Below are 24,530 nucleotides of genomic sequence, written 5' to 3'. Positions count from 1 at the left end.
AAATAATTGCTAAAAAATTTCAAAATTTGATGAAAAACATGAGTTTGCACATCTAAAAAAAAAGGAAGTCACTAATAGTACCTGTAGCACCTCTGCAAGCAGGAAGTGAAGGCTAATGTGGAGTTGAAAAAAAAAAATAAAAAAACCCTGCATGTTTCAAATGCTGAGTAAATAAGACAGACTCTTGAAAGCAGCAAGAGGAAAGTAATTCATTACATACAGAGTCAAAGCTTCTTTCTCATTGAGAAGTCACAGAGGCCAGCAGGTAGACATTCAGAGTCGTGAAAGAAGAAGTCAACCAAGGGAGCACCTGGGTGGCTCTGTTGGTTAAGCGTCTGCCTTTGGCTCAGGTCATGATCCCAGGGTCCTGTGATTGTGTCCTGTATTGGGTTCCCTGCTCAGTGGGGAACCTACTTATCCCTCTCGCTCTGCCTGTCCCTCTGCTCCTTCCCTCTCAAAAAAAAAAAAAAAAAAAAAAGGTCAAGAATACCTACCTATATGCAGCACAATTATTCCTTGGAAATGAAAGAAATTGAGATATTCCCCACATGAAAAATTTGTCACAAGCATACCAGCTCTTTAAGAAGTAATAAAGGGAGTCATTTAGGCAAAAGTGAAAGGACATGAGATAGTAACATGAATCCACACAGATAAGTAGAACTGATAAAGTTAACTACATAATTAAATAAAGAAGGTATAAATGTGTTAGCCTGGGTTGCTGCTAACAAAATACCATAGATTGGTTGGCTTAAACATCAGACTTTATTTCTTTCGGTTCTGGAGGCCAGGAAGTGCCAAGAACAAGGTGTGGATAAATTGGTTCCTGGAGGTGAGGGCCCTCCACCTGTTTTGCAGATAGCTACTGTCTCACCGTTTCCTCACATGGATGGTAGAGGAAAGGAGAGAGATCTGGTTTCTTTCTGTTCTTAAAGGACTAAACCTGTCATGGAGCCCCACTTTTAGGATTCCATCTAAAACAAATTACCTTCTGTAGGTCCAGCCTTCAAATACCATCACATTAGGGGTTAGGGCTCCTTATAATAGATTTGGGGGAGGATTCAGACCTTCAATTGTAACAGTGCTTTGTTTACACCTCTGATTGAAAACTGTATAAAGTAATAAATGTAAAACTGATGAATGCCTTAGAATGTATAAACATGTAATTTGTATGGCATACAACGTCAAGGAAGGAAGGGAGCAATATTGGAGCAAAGGTTTTCTTTTTTTTAATTTTTATTTATTTATGATAGTCACAGAGAGAGAGAGAGAGAGAGAGGCAGAGACACAGGCAGAGGGAGAAGCAGGCTCCATGTAGGAAGCCCGACGTGGGATTCGATCCCTGGTCTCCAGGATCGTGCCCTGGGCCAAAGGCAGGCGCCAAACCGCTGCACCACCCAGGGATCCCTGGAGCAAAGGTTTTCTAGACTACTAAAATTAAGTTGGTATTAACCTGAACTAGACTTTTGAAAATTAAGATAATTGTCATCCCTAGCACAACCACTAAGGAAATCAATCCCCAAAATAGAGTAAAATCAAATGGCACGTAAGAAAATAACATTTTACACAAAAGAAGGCTGTAGTGGAGGAATAAATAAGACAAAGCAAATAGCCAACTGTCAGATTGTAGATCTTGTTACCATTAAGTATGTTAGATGTTAATGGACTGAATACTCCATTAAAAGGCAGATATGGCAGATTAAAAACCTGATGCAGCTATATACAGTCTACCATACTTTAGTTTCAGAGAAAAAAATTGGTTGAAAGTAACAGGATTGAACATAAAACAGTAACCAAAAGAACCAAAGTAGCTATACTAATATACAAAATGACTTTCAGGCAAAAATTGTTAGAGACAAATGACATTTTATAATGATAAAAGTTCATCAGGAAAATGTGATAATTACAAACATATTCAAACAACAGGACCTTACAATAACATTGACCGATGAGGCAAAAATAATTCAGCAAGGATAGTTGAAGATGTTAACCTATTCTCATAGGGGACAGTTCAGCTGGGCAGAACTCAGCAAGGAAGTAGAATACTTGAACAACACAGTAAAACCAACTAGACCTGATGTACCTATAGCAAACGTCACACAATAATAGGACACATGGAATGTTCTCTAGGGTGGACAGGTTGACATTACAGTCAGCAGCATACAGACTGGCTATAATGGAGTGGGCTTAGGAATCAATAGCAGAAGGAAATTTGACACAAATACATGGAAATTAAATGAAATTCCTGAAAAGTCAAAAGTCAGAAAAGTAAACTAGAAACTACTCTGAAGTGAATGGACATGAAGACATGACACTATCAAATTTACGGAATGGAGCTAAAAGCAGTGCCTAGAGGGAAATTTATAGCTGTGGATGTGTATGTGAACAGAGAGAAGCTCAGTAACAACCTACCTTAAGACAATGTAAAGAGCAAACTGCAAAGCAAACAAGGACTAACAAAAAGGCAGGAACAAGTGAAATGAATAATAGAACTTTCTGTGCCATTTTGCATACTCTGGTCTAACCATCCTAGCCTTTTGGGCCCAAGTAAGTATTAGTATTAAAATTGCTTCTAGGGGATCCCTGGGTGGCTCAGAGGTTCGGCGCCTGCCTTTGCCCGTGATCCTGGGGTCCCGGGATCAAGTTCCACGTCGGGTTTCCTAGATGGAGCCTGCCTTCTCCCTCTGCCTGTGTCTCTGCCTCTCTCTCTGTATGTCTCATGAGTAAATAAATACAATCTTAAATAAAATTGCTTCTAGCTTTAATGATGCATTCTCATGCTTATGAAAAGAATGTCTTTTATACCACAGATGATTTACTTGACGTAAAACTATGACCTTTTTGAGTATAGCTATGCATTTCCTTCCTGTTGAAGAAATCCTCCCCTAGTTGCTGTGCTTTTGGAAATTTAAAGCTGGAAATCACAAATTTCCTTTTGTAATTTTAATTAGGAGTTGACTTCATAATTGTATAGCTCAACTGTGGTTTTTTTTTTTTTTTTAGCGGATTGTAGCTGCACAGTTCTTTTTTAGTGTTGTTTATACTAAATTTCAAATGAACCCCTTAAAATCTTAAATGATTTTTCTTCCATTGTATATTACAACATTCAATACCAATTTCCAACATTAGATGGCTTTATTAGTTTGCTAGAGCTGCTGTAACAAGTATCACAGACTGGGTGACTTAGCAGAAATTTATTTTCTCACAGTTCTGGAAGCTGGAATCCAAGATCAGAGATGGTGGGGTTTCTTTAGAGGCCTCTCTCCTTGGCTTATCGATGGCATTTTCTCTCTTTGTCTTCACATGTTGTTCCCCCCCCCCCCCCCCCCCCCGTGCATAATCTAAGGACACTAGTCCTATTGGATTAGGGCCCATCCTCAATGACCTAATTTAATCCAGATTACCCCTTTAAATACCCTGTTTCCAAATACAGTCGCATTCTGAGGTACTCAGGGTAGGAGACATGAATTTGGAGGAGACAAATACCTACTATGGGGCTAGACACAATTTAGCAGGCAATTGCTAAGATGAAAGCATACTACTATATTATGCTAAATCTCTTAGCAAAAAATAAGATGGCTAAATTTTATTTGGTGACCAGTAATAAAAATATACCGAAGTTACTGTTCAGTTGGTGAAACATAGTTGCTAAAAATGTACTTTTTCTTTTTAGTCTGTGAATTAAAATGTAGACTGCTCAGTTTAAATCTAACCCCACTAAGAGGATGCCAAAGGAATAAATTTGTTTTTTTAGTGAATAAATCTAATGTGAAAATGAGAGATTAATGGTTTGTGTAAGGACTATTTGGACCCACAGAAACTTTTCTTTACCACCAGATCATTATGCACTGATCCAGCAGGAGAGTGGCAAGAAGTTCCCTACAGAAAGAGCTGTGTGAGACTGGGGATGCTGAGCATAGTGGACAGATCCCATACTTAGTGTGAGATGATTATTCCAACATAAAGTCCCCAGAATCCTGGCTTTGTAGTTTGCAATGATTTTCCTATCAAATCAGAAACTGTTCTGGGAAAGTCTTGGTGGTAGAAAATAAAGCTGGAAGTGCTTTCTGCATCTGCATAGATAATAATCGAGTATAAAGTATACTGGTTTAAAGGGTTTCAGATAGAAAATGTATAGTAGGCCAGTGGATAACTGTAATTTTGTAATCTGTACCAAAATTTTCTATGGGCTGCCTTTGGTCACGTTTACAAATTAAACTTCTGCTTTATGTATGTGTTTACTAAAGATAGGTCACCAAGTGGCTAAAAGCAAGGGCACTGAGGTCAGCCTGATACTGAATCCTGCCTCATTTCACTAACCACTTTTAGAATGGCATTGGATAAATTAATCTTGCTTAGCTTTGCTTTGCTATAAATTATAGGGTATGATCTATGTAAAAACTGTGTAGTGCTAAATCACATGTGAATATAAGCTATTGCAATTAACATGCCACTTTCTAGGAAATGTTTTATTTGGCAAATTTTATTCTCTGGCCTACATGATCTAAAATTCTCATTCCATTTCAAATGCATAAAGTAGGTTGAAGAAGTTGCAGTTTGGGGATTTCAAATATACAGTTTACTTACATTTTAAAGTTAACAGTCTTACTCTTCAGAGCTAGAAAAGGGTCTTTGGGCTAGAAGAGTTGTCCTTTCTGGGTGGGGTAAGAGTGGCAGCAAAGAAAGGGATCGTATGGCCATGGAGGACATGGTGTTATAGACAAACGCACCCCCCGCCCCCTTTTAAAGATGTTCAGGTTTTGTAACCTTTTCTGGGCTTTGTGAATTCCCTAATAAGGGAAAAGTCAATCTGTATGGAGACTAAAATTGTGAGGTATCCACTGTTCAACCTGTCCTGTAGCTTTAAGGCTGGGATACTGCATAAGAAACTGTTTATCCCTATGAATTGGCTGAATTTGCTATGTTGCTGGATCTTTCAAGTGAGTAGAGACACTGGTCAGGAAACAAGTATTCTGAGAATTGGAATAAGAATTTTAGAGAGGTTTGGTTGAAGGGGTATCTTAAATCCTTAACTCCACTGAGCCTCACTTAAAATGGAAGAAACCCCTTGAATGTCTGATGCTTTGGCAGATGACCCCTTAACCTCACTTTAGGGAGTTCCCTTGGTAAAAGCAGCCCATTTGCTATATCCTTACAATCCTTTAGTGCCTGCAGGATATATTCAGAATCCAATCCCAGCATGGGATTGGGAACAAGTACAAAGTGTGACCTGAAAAAAATGCTTTTTTGATCATATATTCTAATGTGGAGAATACCTGTGTAAATAGGTTATGTTGGATCTTGTAGGAATGTAATTTTAAATTACATTGGGTTAAATTATTGATATGAATACACTTGTACCAGAAGTTTTGGTTCCATTTGTCAGCTTGAACAGTGGGATGTGGCTGTTTACTTGGTTGAAGGGAAAAGCACAGCACTGGCTCATCTAAATTGGAAGTAAGATGCTAGAAATTCTTTGATAGAAAGGAAATCAGACTTAGAACGGGGAAGGTGAGAGAGGTTGTGTTATATGTGATCTCACTATATACCCCTTGAGAGCCTGGTCAACTTTTTACTTAGGCATTGGGAAATATAGTGAACAGAGAATCCTTGAAAAACTTTATGGAATGTCGATTGGCCAGGGATGCCTGTGGAAGATGCTTGTGGAAGACGCTTCTGTTGAAATGGACTTCCTTATTTGATGGGCATTGCCCAGGCAGCAGTATGACAGAAACCTAATTCCCTTAACTGCTAGACCAGAAGGGTGGACATAATTTTAGTTACTGTAATAGGCAATACTGTAATAGACTGACAGGATGATTGATCAGTATAGTCAGGGATTTTTTTGGCCTTGGCTAATTGGTCATGTGATCTAAAGGGCCAGAGCGGTCTTATTTGATTTATATAACTGAAAACTGTAGGTCTGATTTGAGCCACTATATTATTATTTTTATTATTAAAAATTATTTAAATTCAATTAACATAATGTATTATTAGTTTCAGAGGTGGAGGTCAGTGATTCTTCAGTCTTCTACGCAATGCTCATCATATCACATGCCCATCACCTAGTTGCCCCATCCCAATCCCTCCCTCCCTCCCCTCCAGCCACCCTCAGTTTGTTTCCTATGATTAAGAGTCTCTTATGGTTTGACTCCCTGATTTTGTCTTTATTTTTGCCTTTCTTCCCCTATGATCCTGTTCTGTTTCCACATATGATCGAGACTGTATGGTAATTCTTTTTCTGATTGACTTCCTTCACTTAGCATAATATCCTCTAGTTCCGTAAGATCTCACTTTTTTTTTGATGTCTGAGTAACATTCCATTGTGTGTATACATATATATATATATATATACACACATACCACATCTTTATCCATTCATGTGTTGATGGACATCTGGACCCACTACATTAGTCATGATCCCTTAGCAATTCCCAGGCCTGATTTAATTCATATTCCCAGAGCACTTTGATAAAGGACCCTGCCATAACATCACAAGGATGTAATCTGTATTTTCCTTCTAGCCTTCTCCAAAGTAACCTGGAGCCATTTACCAGATCAAAAATGCACTGAGGAAAGGAATTCCTAGGCCTTTCAGGACTGCTAAACTGGTCTCCAGTTCTGATTTCTGTAAGTCAGAACATGATATATTCAGAGTGGAGTCTAACTGAACTCAAGTGATAAATGGAGTTTTAACCCAAATCCATCACACTGGCTCCCGAACCCATTTCTTAATTTCCTTCTACATTATCCTAAGTGTATGACAACATACTAGTTTCCTGATGGTAGAGTAAAAACTGGTTTCTTGTGTTAGTCAAATTTTAATGGAGGGATATAATTGATGTTATTTTTACAATGCAGTCAACATTTGTGTGTCCCAGACTACTATAGTCGTTATGGGAACAAGGTGCTAATGTAGCATTGTCTGGAATTTAAAAAATATTTCCTCTTTAGGTTGATACCTTAACAGAGTTCTTAACTACTTCCTACCATACCTTCTTTGGAAAAGTCTGCCTGTGTACATGAAATTAATACAACATATTTTAAATAACAGTAATTAATACATTTTTATATCAAATTAGGCTCCTAGCATAAAACTCAACTTTATTACTGATCAAAATATGTTATGCTGATAAGCATTTAGGAAACTTTGAGACCGATACTCAATTTAACAATATGTATTAAAAATCAGATGGTCCAAGTGGTAGTTTGCTTTCTAGATTTATAGTAATTTGTAAGTGTATGTAAAAAAAGATCACTAACAACTTTTATTTCTTTTTGTGCTCATTTGTGAGTAATAACTTGAACTGGCAAGAATTCTAGTTTCTTTATGGTGATTATAGAAACTAACTTACCCTTCACCTATTCATTTTACTAAAACATGATTCTATTAATGGGAGAAAAGAAAAAACATCCTCTTAGGACTATGCTGTAATAACACAAAGAGATTTGAAAGATTTCTAATATACTGTTGACCTCACTCCCTGGATTTTTGTATGTCATGGGTGTGCTTCTTTTTCCCCTTACATAGTATATTAAGACCTTTCAGTTCTAACTCCGTCTTCTATCCCCAAAGCCAGTAATACTTGTAAAAAGTTACTTCCTCTAAGAAATATGTCAGGGTAAATAATGGATTAAGTCCTTGACACAAAAATCTAAACTTTATACCAATCCTTTTATCCAAACTCTTACATTCAAATGAAGCAAGAACAATGTTTATTAATGGAGTTTCTACTAATTTTCATAGTCATGTTAGCCTGGGCTACGTATACAAAAAAAAAAAAAAAAAAAGAGCATATACACACACTGAAAACAAAACAAATTATACCCCCCTAAAAAAAAAAATCCTCACTTCATAAGTTCATAAGGTGACAAGTTTTACTTCTGAGAGGTAGCACAACCAAGCAAATGAATATTGTACGTGCATTAACTGAGGCACTTGAGATCACCCAGTTTAATTTACAGCAAAAACTCTCTTCAGAATTTCAGTGCTTGTGAACAGTTATAATAGAACATGGTCTCATTTTATTTTGACAAAATCTTACTCTGCCTTTAGTCATCTAGACCTTATAAGAAAAATGTATTTCTATCTCAGGCAAGTATTGAAATTCTCAAAAGCTAGCAAGAAGTTAAAAGATCAATGTGGAAAGAAGTAGGATTTCTTAAAATTGGGAACATTTTAGCTTCGTAATTGTGAAAACAGCATTAGTGATCTGAAAGAACATTGTTCGCATTCAAGGTAATTTCATACGTGAAAGGCTTCTGGCTTCATTTTGTGTGCTACAAACAGAAAAACAAACCTGAATCAGCTAAGTAGACATGTGATTAAGAACAGAAAGGGACGGCTTCCATAACGTACATAAAATTCCAAACACTTTGCAAGTGAAAGTTTTCTGAGTTACTAAATGGTAGGGTGATCTCAGTCATAAACTTGGCTTCATATGAAATGTTTTCATTAAAATTTTAAGTTTTTTTTACAGTAAGAAAAACCTGGAAAGCATAGCTCCCAAACTAGCTAGTTAGAAACTGCTAATTTCCTGAATGAAAACAGCACTGTTTTTTATTTTTACACCACTGAATTAAAAGAATAGAAAAAACTACAGTTGGTATAGAGAATTATTAGGCCATCTATACAGACATCTGAGTAACTCTTCTTTAAGTTTACCATCTTCTGCAACTGCTTGGTTCTGCTTTGTCGTTCACTGACATTTCAACCTTGTCAGCTACTGTATCTTCAGATGCTGACTGGACATGGCCTTCCGACTGTCCTCCTGTATAGGTGGGGGTGCTGTACTTTAAGAGGATCGATTTAAACTGCATCAGGGGTGCATCTGTACGAACACCCATTGGGTCAAAATGAGTTCGGCTTACTCGAAAGCCTGCTTGAGAAAGATAGCACAAAAACTTTTTTAACCTGCAGCAAGGAAAGGAAATAAAATGAGATTTTTGTCTTATTTAAATCACCATGTCATTAAAGTATGAAATATACATTTTGCCATTCATTGGCTATCTTACTTTGGCATATTCATTCCTTTAATGCTGTGTCTGTGGATGTTGTAGTAGAAGGGAGGGTGTTCAGTACTGACATCAGTCTTTTGCCTTTTGGCTAAAGTTGTGATTGTTTCATTACCTTTTCTCTTTCCTGAAACACACACATATACATAATATCAGATATAAGACCTCCATAATGACCATTTTTGGCCTGATACTTCCCATTATGAAAGATTTAAATGTTGATCAGTCTGAGAATACTAATTTTAGAACTATAGAACAACCCATAGAGATTAATCTAATTCCTTTACATATTAAAAAAAGGCTCAGAGACTTTAAGTATTTTTAAACTTTAAATATTTTAAAACTTAAGTTTTACCTTACTCTAAAGATTTAAGACAACTCTGTTGAAGGCGAGGGACCTGGCTGAAGTTAGTTATACAATAAAGTAAAATGATGCTCTTAAATCTAATGCTTTTTACAATGTACCATATGCCTTTCCCTCTGACAGAAATTAAGTAGAAGAAAATCATTTTAGGTGATTTGCATGTTAGAAAATTAGTTGAAGATGCCAACTGAACATGATTATTGGAAAGAGTATATAGAGGTTATTAAAGCATATACTATTTTTTTTTTTTAAGATTTACTTATTCTAGAGAGAAAGAGGAAGAGAGAATCTCAAATAGACTTCATGCTGAGCACAGAACCTGGCGTGGGGGCTCCATCTCATGACCTGAGATCATGACCTGAGCTGAAACCAAGAGCCAGATGCTCAATCAACTGAGCCACTCAGGTGCCTCTAAACCACATACTATTAGAAGGAGTTGAAGTTTTCCTGTTTTTGAATATCAACAGTAAACTGCTGAGTAACGAATACAAAATTTACAGCTAGTAATTCTATTCCTCTGCTCTTTCAACCTTAATACTATCTAGTTCTTTTTACCAGTATTTAAAACACATTTAGAGTTTGTCTTTTAATAATTTTTAAAAAAAGATCTGCTTGCTTGTTTTAGAGATAGCACACAACTGGGAGGGGCAGAGGGAGAGAGAATCTCAAGTGGACTTCAAGCTGAGAATAGAACCTGATGTGGGCCTGACCTCACGACCCTGAGATCACGACTGGAGCTGAAACTAAGATGCTTAACTGACTGAGCCCCCCAGGCACCCCTAAGTTGTCTTTTAAAAAGCAAAACAAAACTTTAGACATTAAGGCATGACATTATATATATATATATATATATATATATATATATATATATATTTTAAAGATTTATCTATTCATTTATGATAGACATAGAGAGAGAGAGGCAGAGACACAGGAGGAGGGAGAAGCAGGCTCCATGCCGGGAGCCCGACGTGGGACTCGATCCCAGGACTCCAGGATCGCGCCCCGGGCCAAAGGCAGGCGCCAAACCGCTGAGCCACCTAGGGATCCCCAAGGCATGACATTATAAATCTTAAAATCCTGATAGGAATCTGCAATGCCTAATACAACCATATTTAAAATGTACATGCACACATCTCAAGTTGTAATTAAGGCCATATGGTAAATTCTTATGGCTAGAGAACAAGGTCTTCTAGTTAATTAATGGAATTGTTATAAAAATATATTGATGAGAAAATGTAAAAGAATTACAATAAATAATCTTTATAACCATCAAATATGATTTGGTTTTAGTTTATAGTTCATATGGTTCTTCAGGGTCTTAATAGTTCCTTCAAAGGGATCACTATTAGAAATGTGAACAAGTACATGTTAATAGAAATTCTGAATGATGCAAATGCCAGATAAACAAGTTTTACTATAATATATTGTCCATATAATGAAAAAGCATTTTAAAGTAGGCCACCAAAGCAATCACTTCCTCTTCTCACTCTTCTACCATCTGCGTTTTTGCCCTGATAAATACATATTTATATCTACACACATACATACCTTGTGCAATGTAATTATCTGTTGTGGTATCATCTGTAGTTTTAATAAACACACCATATTCTTCTAAAATAAAAACAAATGAGAATAACAAAATATTTTATAGAATGACATTAAGCAACGATTCATAGTTCAAATAAAAGCTTATTTAATTCTGTCCACACTGCTTTTATGAAATATATGAGATTTTGTGGTAAAAACAGACTGCAAGAATTATATTTTTTTAACCCTCTAACAATAGCTACTGCTTCTAATGACTGTGAGAATACTGGAATATGTAATAGGCACACCCTTCTATCAACAGCCTGATAAAACTACAAAAACCTATTTATATTAAAGGACAAAAAACAGCCTTAGTAATAAATAGCCTGTGTCTCAATAGACATTATGAAAATTTTTGGTCACACTACTCTCAATTATCTAAGGTTTCTCTTCCTAGAAAATAGATATAGGGTAATAAAATCACAACAGAATTTTAGTTCTTTTAATCTACTAAAATTAAGGGAAAAAATATATGTATCTTAATAAAACTGTTGCTCATTTCAGGCCCTGAATATGAATTAGTCACCTTGCTTGTTGAGATTTGAAGGTGCATGAACTGAAAATTGACTTTGAGGAGTACATTCTGATTCAAAGATTAATGTCTTTATTAGGGTCTGAATGTCATCTAAACCATGGTGAAGAGATTCAAATAGCATTCTTTTGAGGAATCCAGTATTGAAAAGGGAACTTGACCTGAAAAAAGAAAATATAGAGAACTGAGTTTGAGAACTATTAAAGAAGTCTGTAATTTAACTACAACTAAGATATACAACGGAGTAAATGCTGAAATTAAGAATTTATGATTTAATTTAAAATTATTTTCTATTTTTCAACTCTTTTTATCATGTTGGTTCTCTAAGTGGGATTAGTCATGGAAATTTCATTCAAAGTAAATCATACATGGGGGCATGGAGGATATACCAAAGTATAAAATACAGTGTTTGCTCTATAAAACCCTATAAATCTAGACAGGCACACAGTATTATACAGAAATTTTCATAATGTATATTCCTGTCAGTGAAATCTTAATCCAATATGTTTATGTAGGGTTAGGTGGCACAGGAGTAGATCTAGGAGAATCAGATGCTGTAATGGTGATTTCCTTAAAAAATGGCACAAGGGTAAGTCTGATATGCTTCCTATTTGAGAATTGCAGGTATAATGTACAGGATATGAAATTCTAAGTCAGATAAACCTATATTCTCACCCTGGATCCACCATTTACTACCTATATAATCTTGAGTAATTTTGAGTCTCATATTCCTCATCATAAAGTAGATAATAAAACTTCTCACAGACTTGTTAGGAATTAATGAGCTAGCACACAAAATCCTTAGTCAAAGTATATCCTCAATGAATGATAGCTATTGGGTTAGCAAATATATATGAAAGAATATATGATTTTAAAGTGTCAAATGACTGACCAATATGAGATTTACTGAAAAGGATATAGAGATAATTTGGGGTTAGAGCACTAAAGAGAGACTTCAAAACAGACATAATCTGAATTGGAGCTGGAGAAAGGGGAAGAGACTCCGCATCAGAGTCAAGACATGAACAATGGTTTTAAGTGAAGAAGTCCTACGACATGGTTTACGACTCAGTGTTGCAATAAAAAAACCTGAGTTCTGGCCCTGCCAGTGCTAATAATTTTGGAGGGGTCAGTTTCAGCTACACTTAAAAACACTGCCATACTCTGTTCTCATCTGTAGAATGAGGGGGTTCGCCTAGATCTTCCCTCTGGATCCAGCAATTTGTTACTCTAATATCCCCAGTTCTGAGATCAGTGAGAGTAAGATCAACATGTAGCAGGTGCTATAGGCAATAATACGTAGGAAAGGATGCCAAAGTCATAAAATTTTTAGTTTAAGAATATGTATGTAAGATGAAGATAAAATAATAGGCATCAGCATAAACATTTATTATATGAATTAATTTTTAGGTTTAGTAAGATGACCAAACCTTGACCTTATAAACAAGGTAGAAATCTGCGATGATTCTTGTCACAGTATTGTTAGGAATCTCAAATTTCTATCAGAATCTCTAGTAACAATAAGAGTAAGGATTCTGATTAAAAACAATTCAACTTTGGGATCCCTGGGTGGCTCAGTGGTTGAGCACCTGCCTTCGGCCCAGGGCGTGATCCTGGAGTCCCAGGATTGAGTCCCACATGGGGCCCCCTGCACGGAGCCTGCTTCTCCCTCTGCCTATGTCTCTGCCTCTCTCTCTGTGTCTCTCGTGAATAAATAAATAAAATCTCTAAAAAAACCCCACACATACACAATTCAACTTTAAGGCATTAAGAACACAATAGCTAGTTTACTAACGATGCAAAAGCATACATACATTAAATATTTGCAGCTGAGTCCCATCTAAACCTAAAACCAAAGCAGACATGCCCTTCTCACTTGAAACTAATTTCTTGAAGAAATTATAGTGATCACATAATCACATCCCAGTACTACAAAATGTCAATTAAGAAAAGCCTCATTCTTACTAGTTGGAAATGAATTATCTAGTTTGTAGGTCAGCCAGGCTTCTCTTTGATCTCACTGTCTCTCAGCACTGTTGCAAACTTGTGAGAATAATGTTATAGAAAAATCTGAAAATAAAAAACACCTCAGGTTCATAGGGGTAGGAGAGTCATAATTATTTGACTAGACTTGAAGAATTAAATTGAAATTTGCTTGTCGTATTACTACCCGTAATAAAAAAATCAAATCAATACATAAATCAATTTTGAATACAGATCTTCCTTGACCTATAATGTAATTATGTAAACCCATTGTAAGTTGAAAATATACTGAAAATGCATTTAATAGACTAACCCCCTGAACATCACAGCTTGGCTTAACCTATCTTAAACATGCTCAGAACACTTTCATTAGCCAACAGTTGGGCAAAATGATCAGCACAAAGCCTATTTCATAATCAAGTGTTGACTATTTCATGTAATTTATTGAATATTATACTGAAAGTGAAAAACTGAATGGTTGTAAGTGTACTAGTTGTTGACTGTCATGATTGCGTGACTGGCTTGCTGCTACTGCCCAGTATCATGAGAGAAGACTATTGTATTTTGCTAGCTTAAGAAAAGATCAAAATCCAAAACTTGAAATCTACTTTATTGAATGTGTATTGGCTCTACACCACTATAAAGTCAAAAAGTCCTAAGTTGGGGACCACCTGTATATTATTAGGCTTAAGCACATACCATAGAGGTCCAAGTTCTATTGCTGTCTTTCCAGGCATGCTTCCATGACAGTTACAGGGCAGCTGTCTATACGGGTTTTCTGTGAAAATATTACAAAAAGAAATCAAAAGAGAAGTAAAATATAAATAATAATTGTTATATTAATAATAATTTGCAGCCAGTATATAATGAGGATCTACTATGTGCCAGGTATTATGCTAAGTATTTTACATGCATTTTAATAAATTTAATCCTTACAACTCTCTGAAGTAGGTACTGTTAAAAATCTCAATTATTCAAATCAGAGAATTAAAGCTTAAGATAGGTCACAGAAATCCATGTCATGGCTTATTAGAGGCATAACTTACTAGCTTTTAGTCACTATGCTACATGAAATAATTTAAGAGAAAGTCTTTAGAAATCCACAAGATACTTGTTTAAAATAAACTGATGGGGGTATAATTTACATGCAATAAAATGTATACATGTTATGTGAAAAGGCTGATGAGTTTTAACAGATGTATATAGCCATATAACCAAACTCTCATCAAAATAAAGACATTTCTCATTAGTTACTATTTCTGCAATGGGGAAGAAAACAAAGTACTCCCTAGGCTTGATTCCTATTTAGCCCCAAAAATATAGGCTAGAAGAATTTTAATTCAGTTTAAAGAACAATGAGAGGCCTGATATAATCACAAAGATATTGGGGAAGTACTAGCATTATTCTTAATTTCCAAAACGGGGCAACATTCTACTCTGGACTGTTCAGTTCACTGAAACCCCAGAATAGTCGTTTTAAATCACGCACTCCAACTAACTTCCCTCAGGCCATTCTTGGGGTATCATTCACTTTCTTGGAAGAGCCTAATCTGATCAGTCAGTTCCAGATATATCCAGAACTCAGGATTATAGTGATAGGGACAAAGGTCTCCAGCCTATTACTATCTGACATCTCTGTTATTCAAAGTAAATGGTATAATGCACAGACCTGAGATCTTATTTTAGATATACTGGGAAGACTTCTTCCCTCACACTTCTTACTAGATCTACTTTGCACAGTATTCTTTAACCCCAAGCCTTAAGGGGTATATGGTTATTGTCAACATTGGATTTGTTGAGAACTATGTCTCTGCAACATGTGAATATATTCAGGAAGTTGTCCCTGGAATCATTAAGTAAATTAAAATTACATAACACCATAGGCACTATTACCCAAACTAAAGCGATTTGTATCACAGTTCTGTCAGTTACACCCACTTACCACAGGGAGGTAGCACACACATGAATTTTTTATTAGACTGTTTCTTGATGTATTTACAAAATGCTCCCATCATGCCAACGTATGTCTTTTCCCAAGCCCCTTGCCCAGGATTTCTCAGTGCTAGGCCAGCAACAGCAAATTCCCTCTTTGGCGGGTCAGCACTATCAAGTTATCAGTAGCAAAAACTGACAGTATAAAGAAAGAAAACTAGTATGTCCATGTCATTCGTATATAGGCTATGAAGACAATTCCAGATAAGGCATTAAAAAATAATCGGAGCCTTCTTTTTAAATGCAATGGATTGGACATGTACATTATCTCTGCTATCTCTTAAAGCATTATTATAACGAGAACAAAGGAATAAAAATCAAAACCAAGGATAAATACAATGGAACTGGTGAAAACAAGATGAGAAATGTCCATACAACTTGAGAAGTGGAAATCAGGTACACAAGGGGATAACTGATTTATTAGCAGACCAGAGAACGCCAAAGCTAACGCTGAAATGGGCAGGCATGCTACTAATAAAACAGCAAGCCCACTAGTGTTGTGGGACCCCAGAAAGACCTGAGAATGGAAGGTACTGATCATCTTAAAAGATGGGTAGATGGGTATAGGGCAGTAGTGCAAAAAAGAACTCTGGCTAAAAATTTTTAAGGAGTTTGATTAAGACCCCTAGATTTCCTTCTTTAATACCCACAATCAGACTTCTGTGCTTCCTCACTCCAAAAAATGAAGTTAATCTTGGGTAAGACTGAACCATTGAGGACATGGAACCAGAGGCATCAGTCACAGTGGAGAATAAGTAGATTTATGAAAAGAGATTAAGATTAAATAAAAGACATCATAAATGGTAAGTAAGACCTTCCAAGTCTCCTTCTCCAACATGGCTCCTAAAAAGCTGATAGAAGATTCAAAGATTTCTCTAGAAAAAACTACCAATCCAAGAGAAAAGACCTAATACATTGATTTTCATTTACGGGATTCCTTAGTGAAAAGGCAGACTGGTTCTCATTACAGTAAAATCCATCAGTTTTATAAACACTGACCCCAGCACTTCCAAGAATCTTTCAATGTGGACAACCAGAGACCATTAGACATTTGAGATCTACCATGACAGAGAACAAAATTATAATAGATAAAGAGAAATAGGAAACAGAAGAACTAAAACAAAAAAATACAAAACTGAACTAAAAAATTTATCTTCCCTTAAATAAAAATATACCCAACTATAACCAATATCCTTAGTGAGCTAAGATTATATTTTTTAATATAGTAGAATTTATAATAGAATAGGACACTATTAAAAAAACAATGAGAAGGGATGCCTGGGTGGCTCAGCGGTTGAGCTGCTTTCAGCTCAGTGTGTGATACTAGAGTCCCAGGATTAAGTACCACATCAGGCTCCCCAAGGGGAGCTTGCTTCTCCCTTTGCCTGTCTCTGCCTCTCTATGTTTCCCATGAATAAATAAATAAAATCTTATAAAAACTCAAACAATGAGAAAATCTGAAGTAACTTAAAAACGGACAAAATATGACAAATTTAAAAGAGAGTTGGAAAATAACCATCAGGGAAATCTATAAAATAGAACCAAATGCCCGAGAAATGAATAGTAGAGCTTTAAAAAAAATTAGAGGATCAATCTAGAAGATCCAATATGTAGCTAAAATGAGTTCCTAAAAGAGAGAAAAGAAAATTTGAGAAGAAAATTATCAAGAAATAATAGCACAGAAAAAGACATATTGATCGATGGAACAAGACAGAGCCCAGAAACAAACCCGCAATTATATGATCAATCTATGACAAAAGATGCAGAGAATACACAATTGGGAAAAGACAGTCTTCAAAAAATGATGCTGGAAAAACTGGACATCTACATGTAAAAAAATGAAACTGGACCACCTTCTTACACCATACACAAAAATAAACCTAAAACAGAATAAAGACCTAAATATGAGACCTAGAAGAGAGCACAGGTAGTAATTTCTCTGACACTGGCTGTGGCATCATTTTTCTAGATAGGCCTCCAGAGGCAAGGAAAACAAAAAAGCTATGGGGCCTACATCAAAATAAAAGCCTTTAGCACAGCAAAGGAAACAACCATCAAAACAAAAAGCCTACTAAATGGGAGAAGATATTTATAAATGAGATCTATAATAAGGCATTAATATCCAAAACAGAGAAAGAACTTATACAACTCAACACCAAAAAAACAATCCAGTTAAAAATGGGGAGAAGTCCTAAATAGACGTTTTTCCAAAAAAGATATACAGATGCAAAGGACACATGAAAAGGTGCTCAGCATTATCTATCATCAGGGAAATCCAAATCAAAACCACAGTAAGATAGCACCTCACACTTGTCAGAATGGCTAAGATCAAAAACTCAAGAAACAACAAGTGTGGGCAAGGATACGGGGTAAAAGGAACCCTTGTGTACTTTTGGTGGGAATGCAAACTAGTACAGCCACTGTGAAAAACAGTATGGAGGTTCCTCAGAAAATTAAAAATAAAACTACCCTATTAGCATCCTATAATCCAGTAATCGCATTACTGGGCATTTACCCAAAGAATATGAAAACATTAATTTGAAGGGAAATACGCAACACTATGTTTACTACAGCATTATTTATAATAGCCAAACTATGGAAATGCCCCAAGTGTCCATCGACAGATAAATGCATAAAGGAGATGTGGTGTACACACACACACACACACACACACACACACACACACACACACCTGCAGGAATATTATTCAGTCATAAAAAGGAATAAAATCTTGCTATTTTCAACCTATATGGATTTAGGGAGTATCATTTTAAACAAAATAAGACAATCAGAGAAAGACAAATATCATGATTTCATGTATATGTGGAATTTAAGAAACATATGAACAAAGGAAGAAAAAAAGAGAGACAAACCAAAAAACAGATTCTTAACTATAGAGAATAAACAGATGGTTACCAGGGGGAAAGGGGGTGGGGAAGATGTATGGACTAGGTGAAGGGGATTAGGAAATGCACTCGTCTTAGCACAGAGTAACGTATGGAACTGTTGGATCACTGTATTGTACATCTGAAATATAGCACTGTACGTTAATTATGCTGGAATTAAAATGAAAAAGAAATTCTCAGAACTGAAGAACTCAAGTTCCTTAAAGTTCTCACAGATTACCCAAGGACAATGATCTAAAAAAAGATGAATTAATACACATATTATCTGAGTTTTAGGATATTGGGTAAACAGGGTATTTTAAGACCATTCATAGAGAAAAAAACCCCACAAAGGATTAGACCTAAGAACAATAGCAAAAGGGTGCCCGGGTGGCCCAGTCAGTTCAGTGTCCAGACTCTTGGTTTCAGCTCAGGTCATTTCTAGGGGTCATGAGATGGAGCCCTGCATCAGGCTCTGTGCTCAGGACTGAGTCTGCTTGAGATTCTTTACCTATTTCTGCTCCTCCTGCTCGTGTGTGCATTATCTCTCTCTCTCAAATAAATCAAATCTTAAAAAAATAGCAGACTTATCAATATTAGTATTAGAGTCTAGAAGACAATGAAATAATAGTATCTGAAGCATTCTGAAGAAAAACGATTTAAAACCTACAATTTTATATTTGGTCACACAATCCTCCTCAGGAAGCTACAGGAAAAAGTGCTCATTCAAAATGAGAAAATAGATAAGGAATGGAAAAATACATAAGATCCAAGATATAGGAGATTCATCAAGAGGAGAAAGACAACATTTCCAGGATGCTGGCTAAAAGCCTTCAGTGGACTTAAAAAAATAAACCACCCAAAGGAGAGCAGGAGCACTGTCTCTGGGGAGTAAAACAGGAACCCAAGATTACCTAGGTATTTACCCAAATAGAAAGGAGCTCTGAAACTGTAGTAAAGAGTTTAGGAATGGATTATGAAAAGTGTACACAAAAAAGGAAACAAAAACAGTAATTATTAGAGTTATTAAAAATTGCACACAAGGAACGTTATTACAGTATATTAAGTGGTTCATCTGTGGTGAAGCAGCCTTCTAAGATAGCAGCAAATACCTCCTGGTATTTGGAGCTTGTGTAGTCCCCTTCCAACTCTTGAGATCATGACCTGAGCTGAAATCAAGAGTTGGATGCTTAATTGACTGAGCCATCCAGGCACTCCTTTTATTTTTAAGTAATCTCTATACCCAACATGGGGCTCAAACTTATAACCTTGAGATCAAGAGTCACACGCTCCACTGACTGAGCAAGCCAGCAGCCCCAAAAACCTGTATTTTAAAAAGCCAGAGTAGATTCTTGAACTCTTCTGACTCTGTTGTATTAAAAACAAGATTAGGATGGTGGGCTGAGCACTGAAATCCAACTTCTCTTCTTATTCCAAATCTCTAGATATGATAGATATTTTTATGAATAATTTCTAGATGGTGCTGGAAAATAAGAAGAGGAGCCAACAGACATCCCAAATTGTTTAGTACTTTCTGAAAGCCTAAAAGCTGAGAGATCAAACTACTGGAAGAAAACCACACTGGAGAGAATAGCTATTAGAGACAGAAAGAGCCATAGGAGAGTTCATGCCTTATAGGTTCAAATACGGCAAAGATGAATGCAACTGGAATAGCTCTAAGGCAACAGTTACAGGGGTTGTTCAGAAAATTCTACTTGAAACAGCTCTAATTCATGATTAGTAGATTACAGACGATATCCACCTCCAGTTTGAGGTGATGAAGATGGATTTAGGTTGGACAAGCAAGACAATACCCCAACTCTGATGAAAAATACTTACCTATAGACTCAACAAGCTCAATGAAGTCCAATTAGGATAAACATTAAGAGATCCACTCAGACATATTGTAACTAAACTGCCACAAAGAGAAAGTCTTGAAAGCAGTAAAAGAAAAATAATTTATCAAATACAAGAGAACAAAAAAACAAGAACTGACTGACTTCTCGTCAGAAATAACAGAGGCCACAAGGCACTGGAATGCTATATTCAAAGTACTGAAAGAAAAAAGAACTCCTGTCAACCAATAATTCTATATTCAACAAAACTATCCTTTAAAAAGGAAGGTGAAATAAAGACATCACCAGATAAACAAAAACTGGGAGAGTTTGTTGTAGAAAGAGTAAAGGAGGTTCTTCAGGTTGAAAGGAAATGAAATAGATTAACTTGAATCCAAAGTTAGGACTAAACAACACTAGAAAGGTAATTATGTGGGTAACTATAAAAGATATGTGTGTCTGTGTGTTATTTCTCTTGTCTTAATTTCTTTGAAAATCATAAGAATATTTAAAAAGTAACTACTATATTGTTTGGGTCTCCACAGATGTAATTAACAGAAGACAAAAATAGCATACAAGGGGAGAGGAAAATAGAATTACATTAGAGCAAAGTGGCTAGTTTTTGCCAGTCTGTAGTCAATATAACTTGAGGTAGCTCAAGAGAAGTTAAAGTTGTATATTGTAATCCCTGGAGAAACCGTTAAGAAAATGACTGAAAGATGTATAATGAAAAAAATCAGTAGAGGGATTAAAATGACACACTAAAAATATGTTTAACACTAAAAAAGGCAACAAAGGCGAAATAGAAAACAAAAAGACATGAAACACATAAAAACAAATAGCAAAAGAACTAACATAAAGCCAATCAATTCCAAGAATGACATTTAGTAGGAAGGTCTAAAACTCTCAATCAAAAGGCAGAAATGATCAGACTGAATTAAAAGGAAAAGATCAAATAAGATACTTATGGATTGAAAGTAAAAGGATGAGAAAAATATATTATGCCAAGAGTAACTAAAAGAGTGGTATTTATATTAATATCAGATAATCTAAGCTTTCAGAGAAATATCACAGAGATAAAGACGGACATTTCATAATGGTAAAATGGCCATACATGAAGAAGATAAAACAATTACAAATCTGTGTGAACATTTCTAGGAGATAAAATGCTAGTTAAAGACGGGCTGAGGAGATCTAGCAGAGGCATAATACAAAAGCTAAACATCAGAATTAAATATATATTTAAGAAAACTCTCTCAAAATAAAGAAAGATTTGAAACTCTGAAGGAGTACACCATGATTTAGGAAAACTGATCCTAAAAAGATATACCCTAGTAAAGTTACGGGACTTCAAAAATAAATATTCCTTTGGGCAGCCAGGCAAAATAATCATGTCACATAAAAGAAGGAAAAGTTACAATGATATTCAGTAATAGATTAACAGTATAAAAACTTTTAAAAGGCACACAAACTCTCAACTCTTTAAGTGATTACAGAAATTATGGCAAAAAGAGGGATGAGTACTAAACACGTTCAATGTGTAGATTTCGTTGTGAAATAGAATATGTTACATTCTAATAAATGGTATAATGAACACAAATTAGGAAGGGAAAATGGGAGGCTGATTACCTCATTTATGACACCAAGAGCCAAACTATATTACTTGAAACCAAAAAAAATCAAATTTTGTAACACATATTTACTACCACAAAAGTAAAACATTAAGAAAGATAATAAATGAACAACAGTAGGGTATCTACCAGTATCTAATGCAGTCAAGAGAAAAGGCAGAAAGGACATGTATTATAAATTTTAAAAAGAGAATATATGTTCTCATTCATTTGGGGAATATAAATAATAGTGAAAGGGAATATAAGGGAAGGGGGAAGAAATGTGTGGGAAATATCAGAAAGGGAGACAGAACATAAAGACTGCTAACTCTGGGAAACGAACTAGGGGTGGTAGAAGGGGAGGAGGGCGGGGGGTGGGAGTGAATGGGTGACGGGCACTGGGGGTTATTCTGTATGTTAGTAAATTGAACACCAATAAAAAATAAATTAAAAAAAAATAAATAGATAAAAAAAAATAAAAAAAAAAAAAAAGAGAATATAACCACAGAAAGCAAGAAAATTAAAAAGAACCAATAGATACCACTTGGCTCAATTCTATGTATATAATTCAGAAAAGCTAAAGCTAACCTGTTCCCAACCACTGAAAAAAAAGGGCAAAGTTCCAAATTCTTTTTAAGTTTAAACATATTCCAAAGCCTAATCAAAATGATGCTAAAAAGGAACATTATACACCATTTCTTTTATGAATAGTAAAATAAAATTTAAAAAATTAGCATATAGAATCCATTTTAAGAAAATACTTCTTGATACAGTAGTTTATTGAGAAAGGCAGAATGGTTAATTACTGGGAAATTTTATTACATTTAATCAAATCAATACACCTAAGAAGAAATACTACATAATCATCTCCACAGATGCTGAAATACATGACAAAATTCAACATCTTGCTAAAATACAATAAAACTGGAAATGAAGGGCAGCCCGGGGGGCTTAGCAGTTTAGCACCACCTTCAGCCCAGGGCGTGATCCTGGAGACCCAGGATCGAGTCCCACAACCGGCTCCCTGCGTGGAGCCTGCTTCTCCCTCTGCCTGTGTCTCTGCCTCTCTCTCTCTCCTCTCTGTGTTTCTCATGAATAAATAAAATCTTAAAAAAAACAAAACAAAACTGGAAATGAAGGATACTTTCTTAACATTATAAATGATAGGTATCTCAGATCCATCCCTGAATCAAAAAGCACTAGAGAGAACTAAAGGAACATGACCAGACAGACGCCTTCTGTTCTCACTATCAATTAACACTATAGCAAAAGTACTCGCACAAATGAAAAGCATACTAGGCTATTAAGAAGTCTGAAAACCACAACAATATCTATCTTCCTTAGTTTAATAAAAAAAAAAAAATACTAGCTGGTCTATTTATTTACTCTTTTATTAAGGAAAAAGGAAGATCCCATATCAGGAACACTCCAAAAATACAGCTTTGAAGAGGAATTGCCATAACAGATATTAAACACTAAAGATAAAAATCCTCTGTAATCAAAATAGTGTGGTAGAGGTGCTGGAACAGAATAGAACAGAAAATCACTAAACCACTGGAACAGAACAGAAAATCCAGAAACAAACTCAAATATATTCTTTAGTATAAGAAAAAGAAGGTATTCTCACATTGGTGGAGAAAGGTGAATTATTCAGTAAAACACAACCTATCCTGAAGATAGAAATATGAACATTCTTTCTAACTACAGATGAAATAAAGAATACATAAAAGAAAATTAACTTTACAACAGTAACAACAAAAAACTTTGGCATATGAAAGATTAAAAAAATAGATGTCAAGAGAAACCACAAAATGATAAAAAATATTTGCAACTCATATCACAAGGGTTAAATTCTATCTAAAGAATATCTAAAGAATTCTTAAAAATCCATACTAAAACATGCCAAGAATCTAACAGAAAACAATGGGCATCTGTTTCTATGCCCCAGAAAAGCTAAACAGAAACAGCTTTATGAGGGCATAAGTCTCATCTTTTTCTTTGATCCCCATGCCTGGCATATAGTAGAAGCTCAATAAATGTTTACTGAATGAGTTTTATAACTGATGGTTTTTATATTCAGCCAGAAACATGATAATTATTTTTATAAAATTAGTGATTTGAAACACCCTAAACAAAGACGTAATCTGACTTCTGTTCCTAAAATTAGTGATAGTGGAAACTAAGTTATTTCTAGATGTTTCAATAGAGGGCAGAGCTAGAGAACATAAATTGTAGAGCATGAGTAAATAACTTTAATAAACTCACACGAATGTCTTGTCTGTTGATGAAAGGAAATCCAGTATAGGAAATAAAGTTAGCACTGTAATCTTTAAAAATCAAAGGACAACAATATGTATAATTAGGGATATGATAAAGACTTATTCATTGGAGGCTTATACATAAACATAATATACAGTAAAGAAAGGCTTGAATTTACCTTCTACCATATTACCATCCTTCTGAAAAATTCTCTCTTCACACCACTGACAATGGATCAGGTACTGAATCTTCTTGGCTGTTTCATCTGCCGAAGTAGGCCCCCTCAAAACTCTCACGACGACCAACACAAAATGTTCCAGAGCCACTGCAAACAGTACTTCTATGCCTTTGTTACATCGGGCTGCAGCTCTGAAAAAAAAATTTTTAAGTTACTTTGGGGGCTTATCATTTTTCTTAAATGTTTGGCTTTTTTTTTTTTTTTTTTTTTTGACAATACTAACCTGGATAGTA

General features: G+C 35.5%; 1 protein-coding gene across 5 annotated transcripts in view; it reads right to left on the bottom strand.

Moving 5' to 3' along the window:
* Positions 1 to 7,857: 7,857 nt before the first annotated feature.
* Positions 7,858 to 24,530, bottom strand: part of TRMT1L (tRNA methyltransferase 1L) — a 35,539-nt gene continuing 18,866 nt past the window's right edge. For all 5 annotated transcript variants that reach the window (XM_077901938.1, XM_077901937.1, XM_077901936.1 and 2 more), the window contains 6 exons: positions 24,238 to 24,428; positions 14,178 to 14,256; positions 11,490 to 11,656; positions 10,925 to 10,987; positions 9,013 to 9,139; positions 7,858 to 8,911 (listed from right to left, as the gene is read on the bottom strand). In XM_077901938.1, coding sequence (XP_077758064.1) covers positions 8,659 to 8,911; positions 9,013 to 9,139; positions 10,925 to 10,987; positions 11,490 to 11,656; positions 14,178 to 14,256; positions 24,238 to 24,428 — 880 coding nt within the window. In that variant the 3' untranslated portion in view covers positions 7,858 to 8,658. The remainder of the gene's footprint in view (positions 8,912 to 9,012; positions 9,140 to 10,924; positions 10,988 to 11,489; positions 11,657 to 14,177; positions 14,257 to 24,237; positions 24,429 to 24,530) is intronic.

This window comes from Canis aureus, chromosome 6 (assembly GCF_053574225.1).
Source record: "Canis aureus isolate CA01 chromosome 6, VMU_Caureus_v.1.0, whole genome shotgun sequence".
NCBI classification, from domain to species: Eukaryota; Metazoa; Chordata; class Mammalia; order Carnivora; family Canidae; genus Canis; species Canis aureus.
Note: the sequence above shows the minus strand (reverse complement) of the source record. Positions and strands in the feature narration are given on the sequence as shown.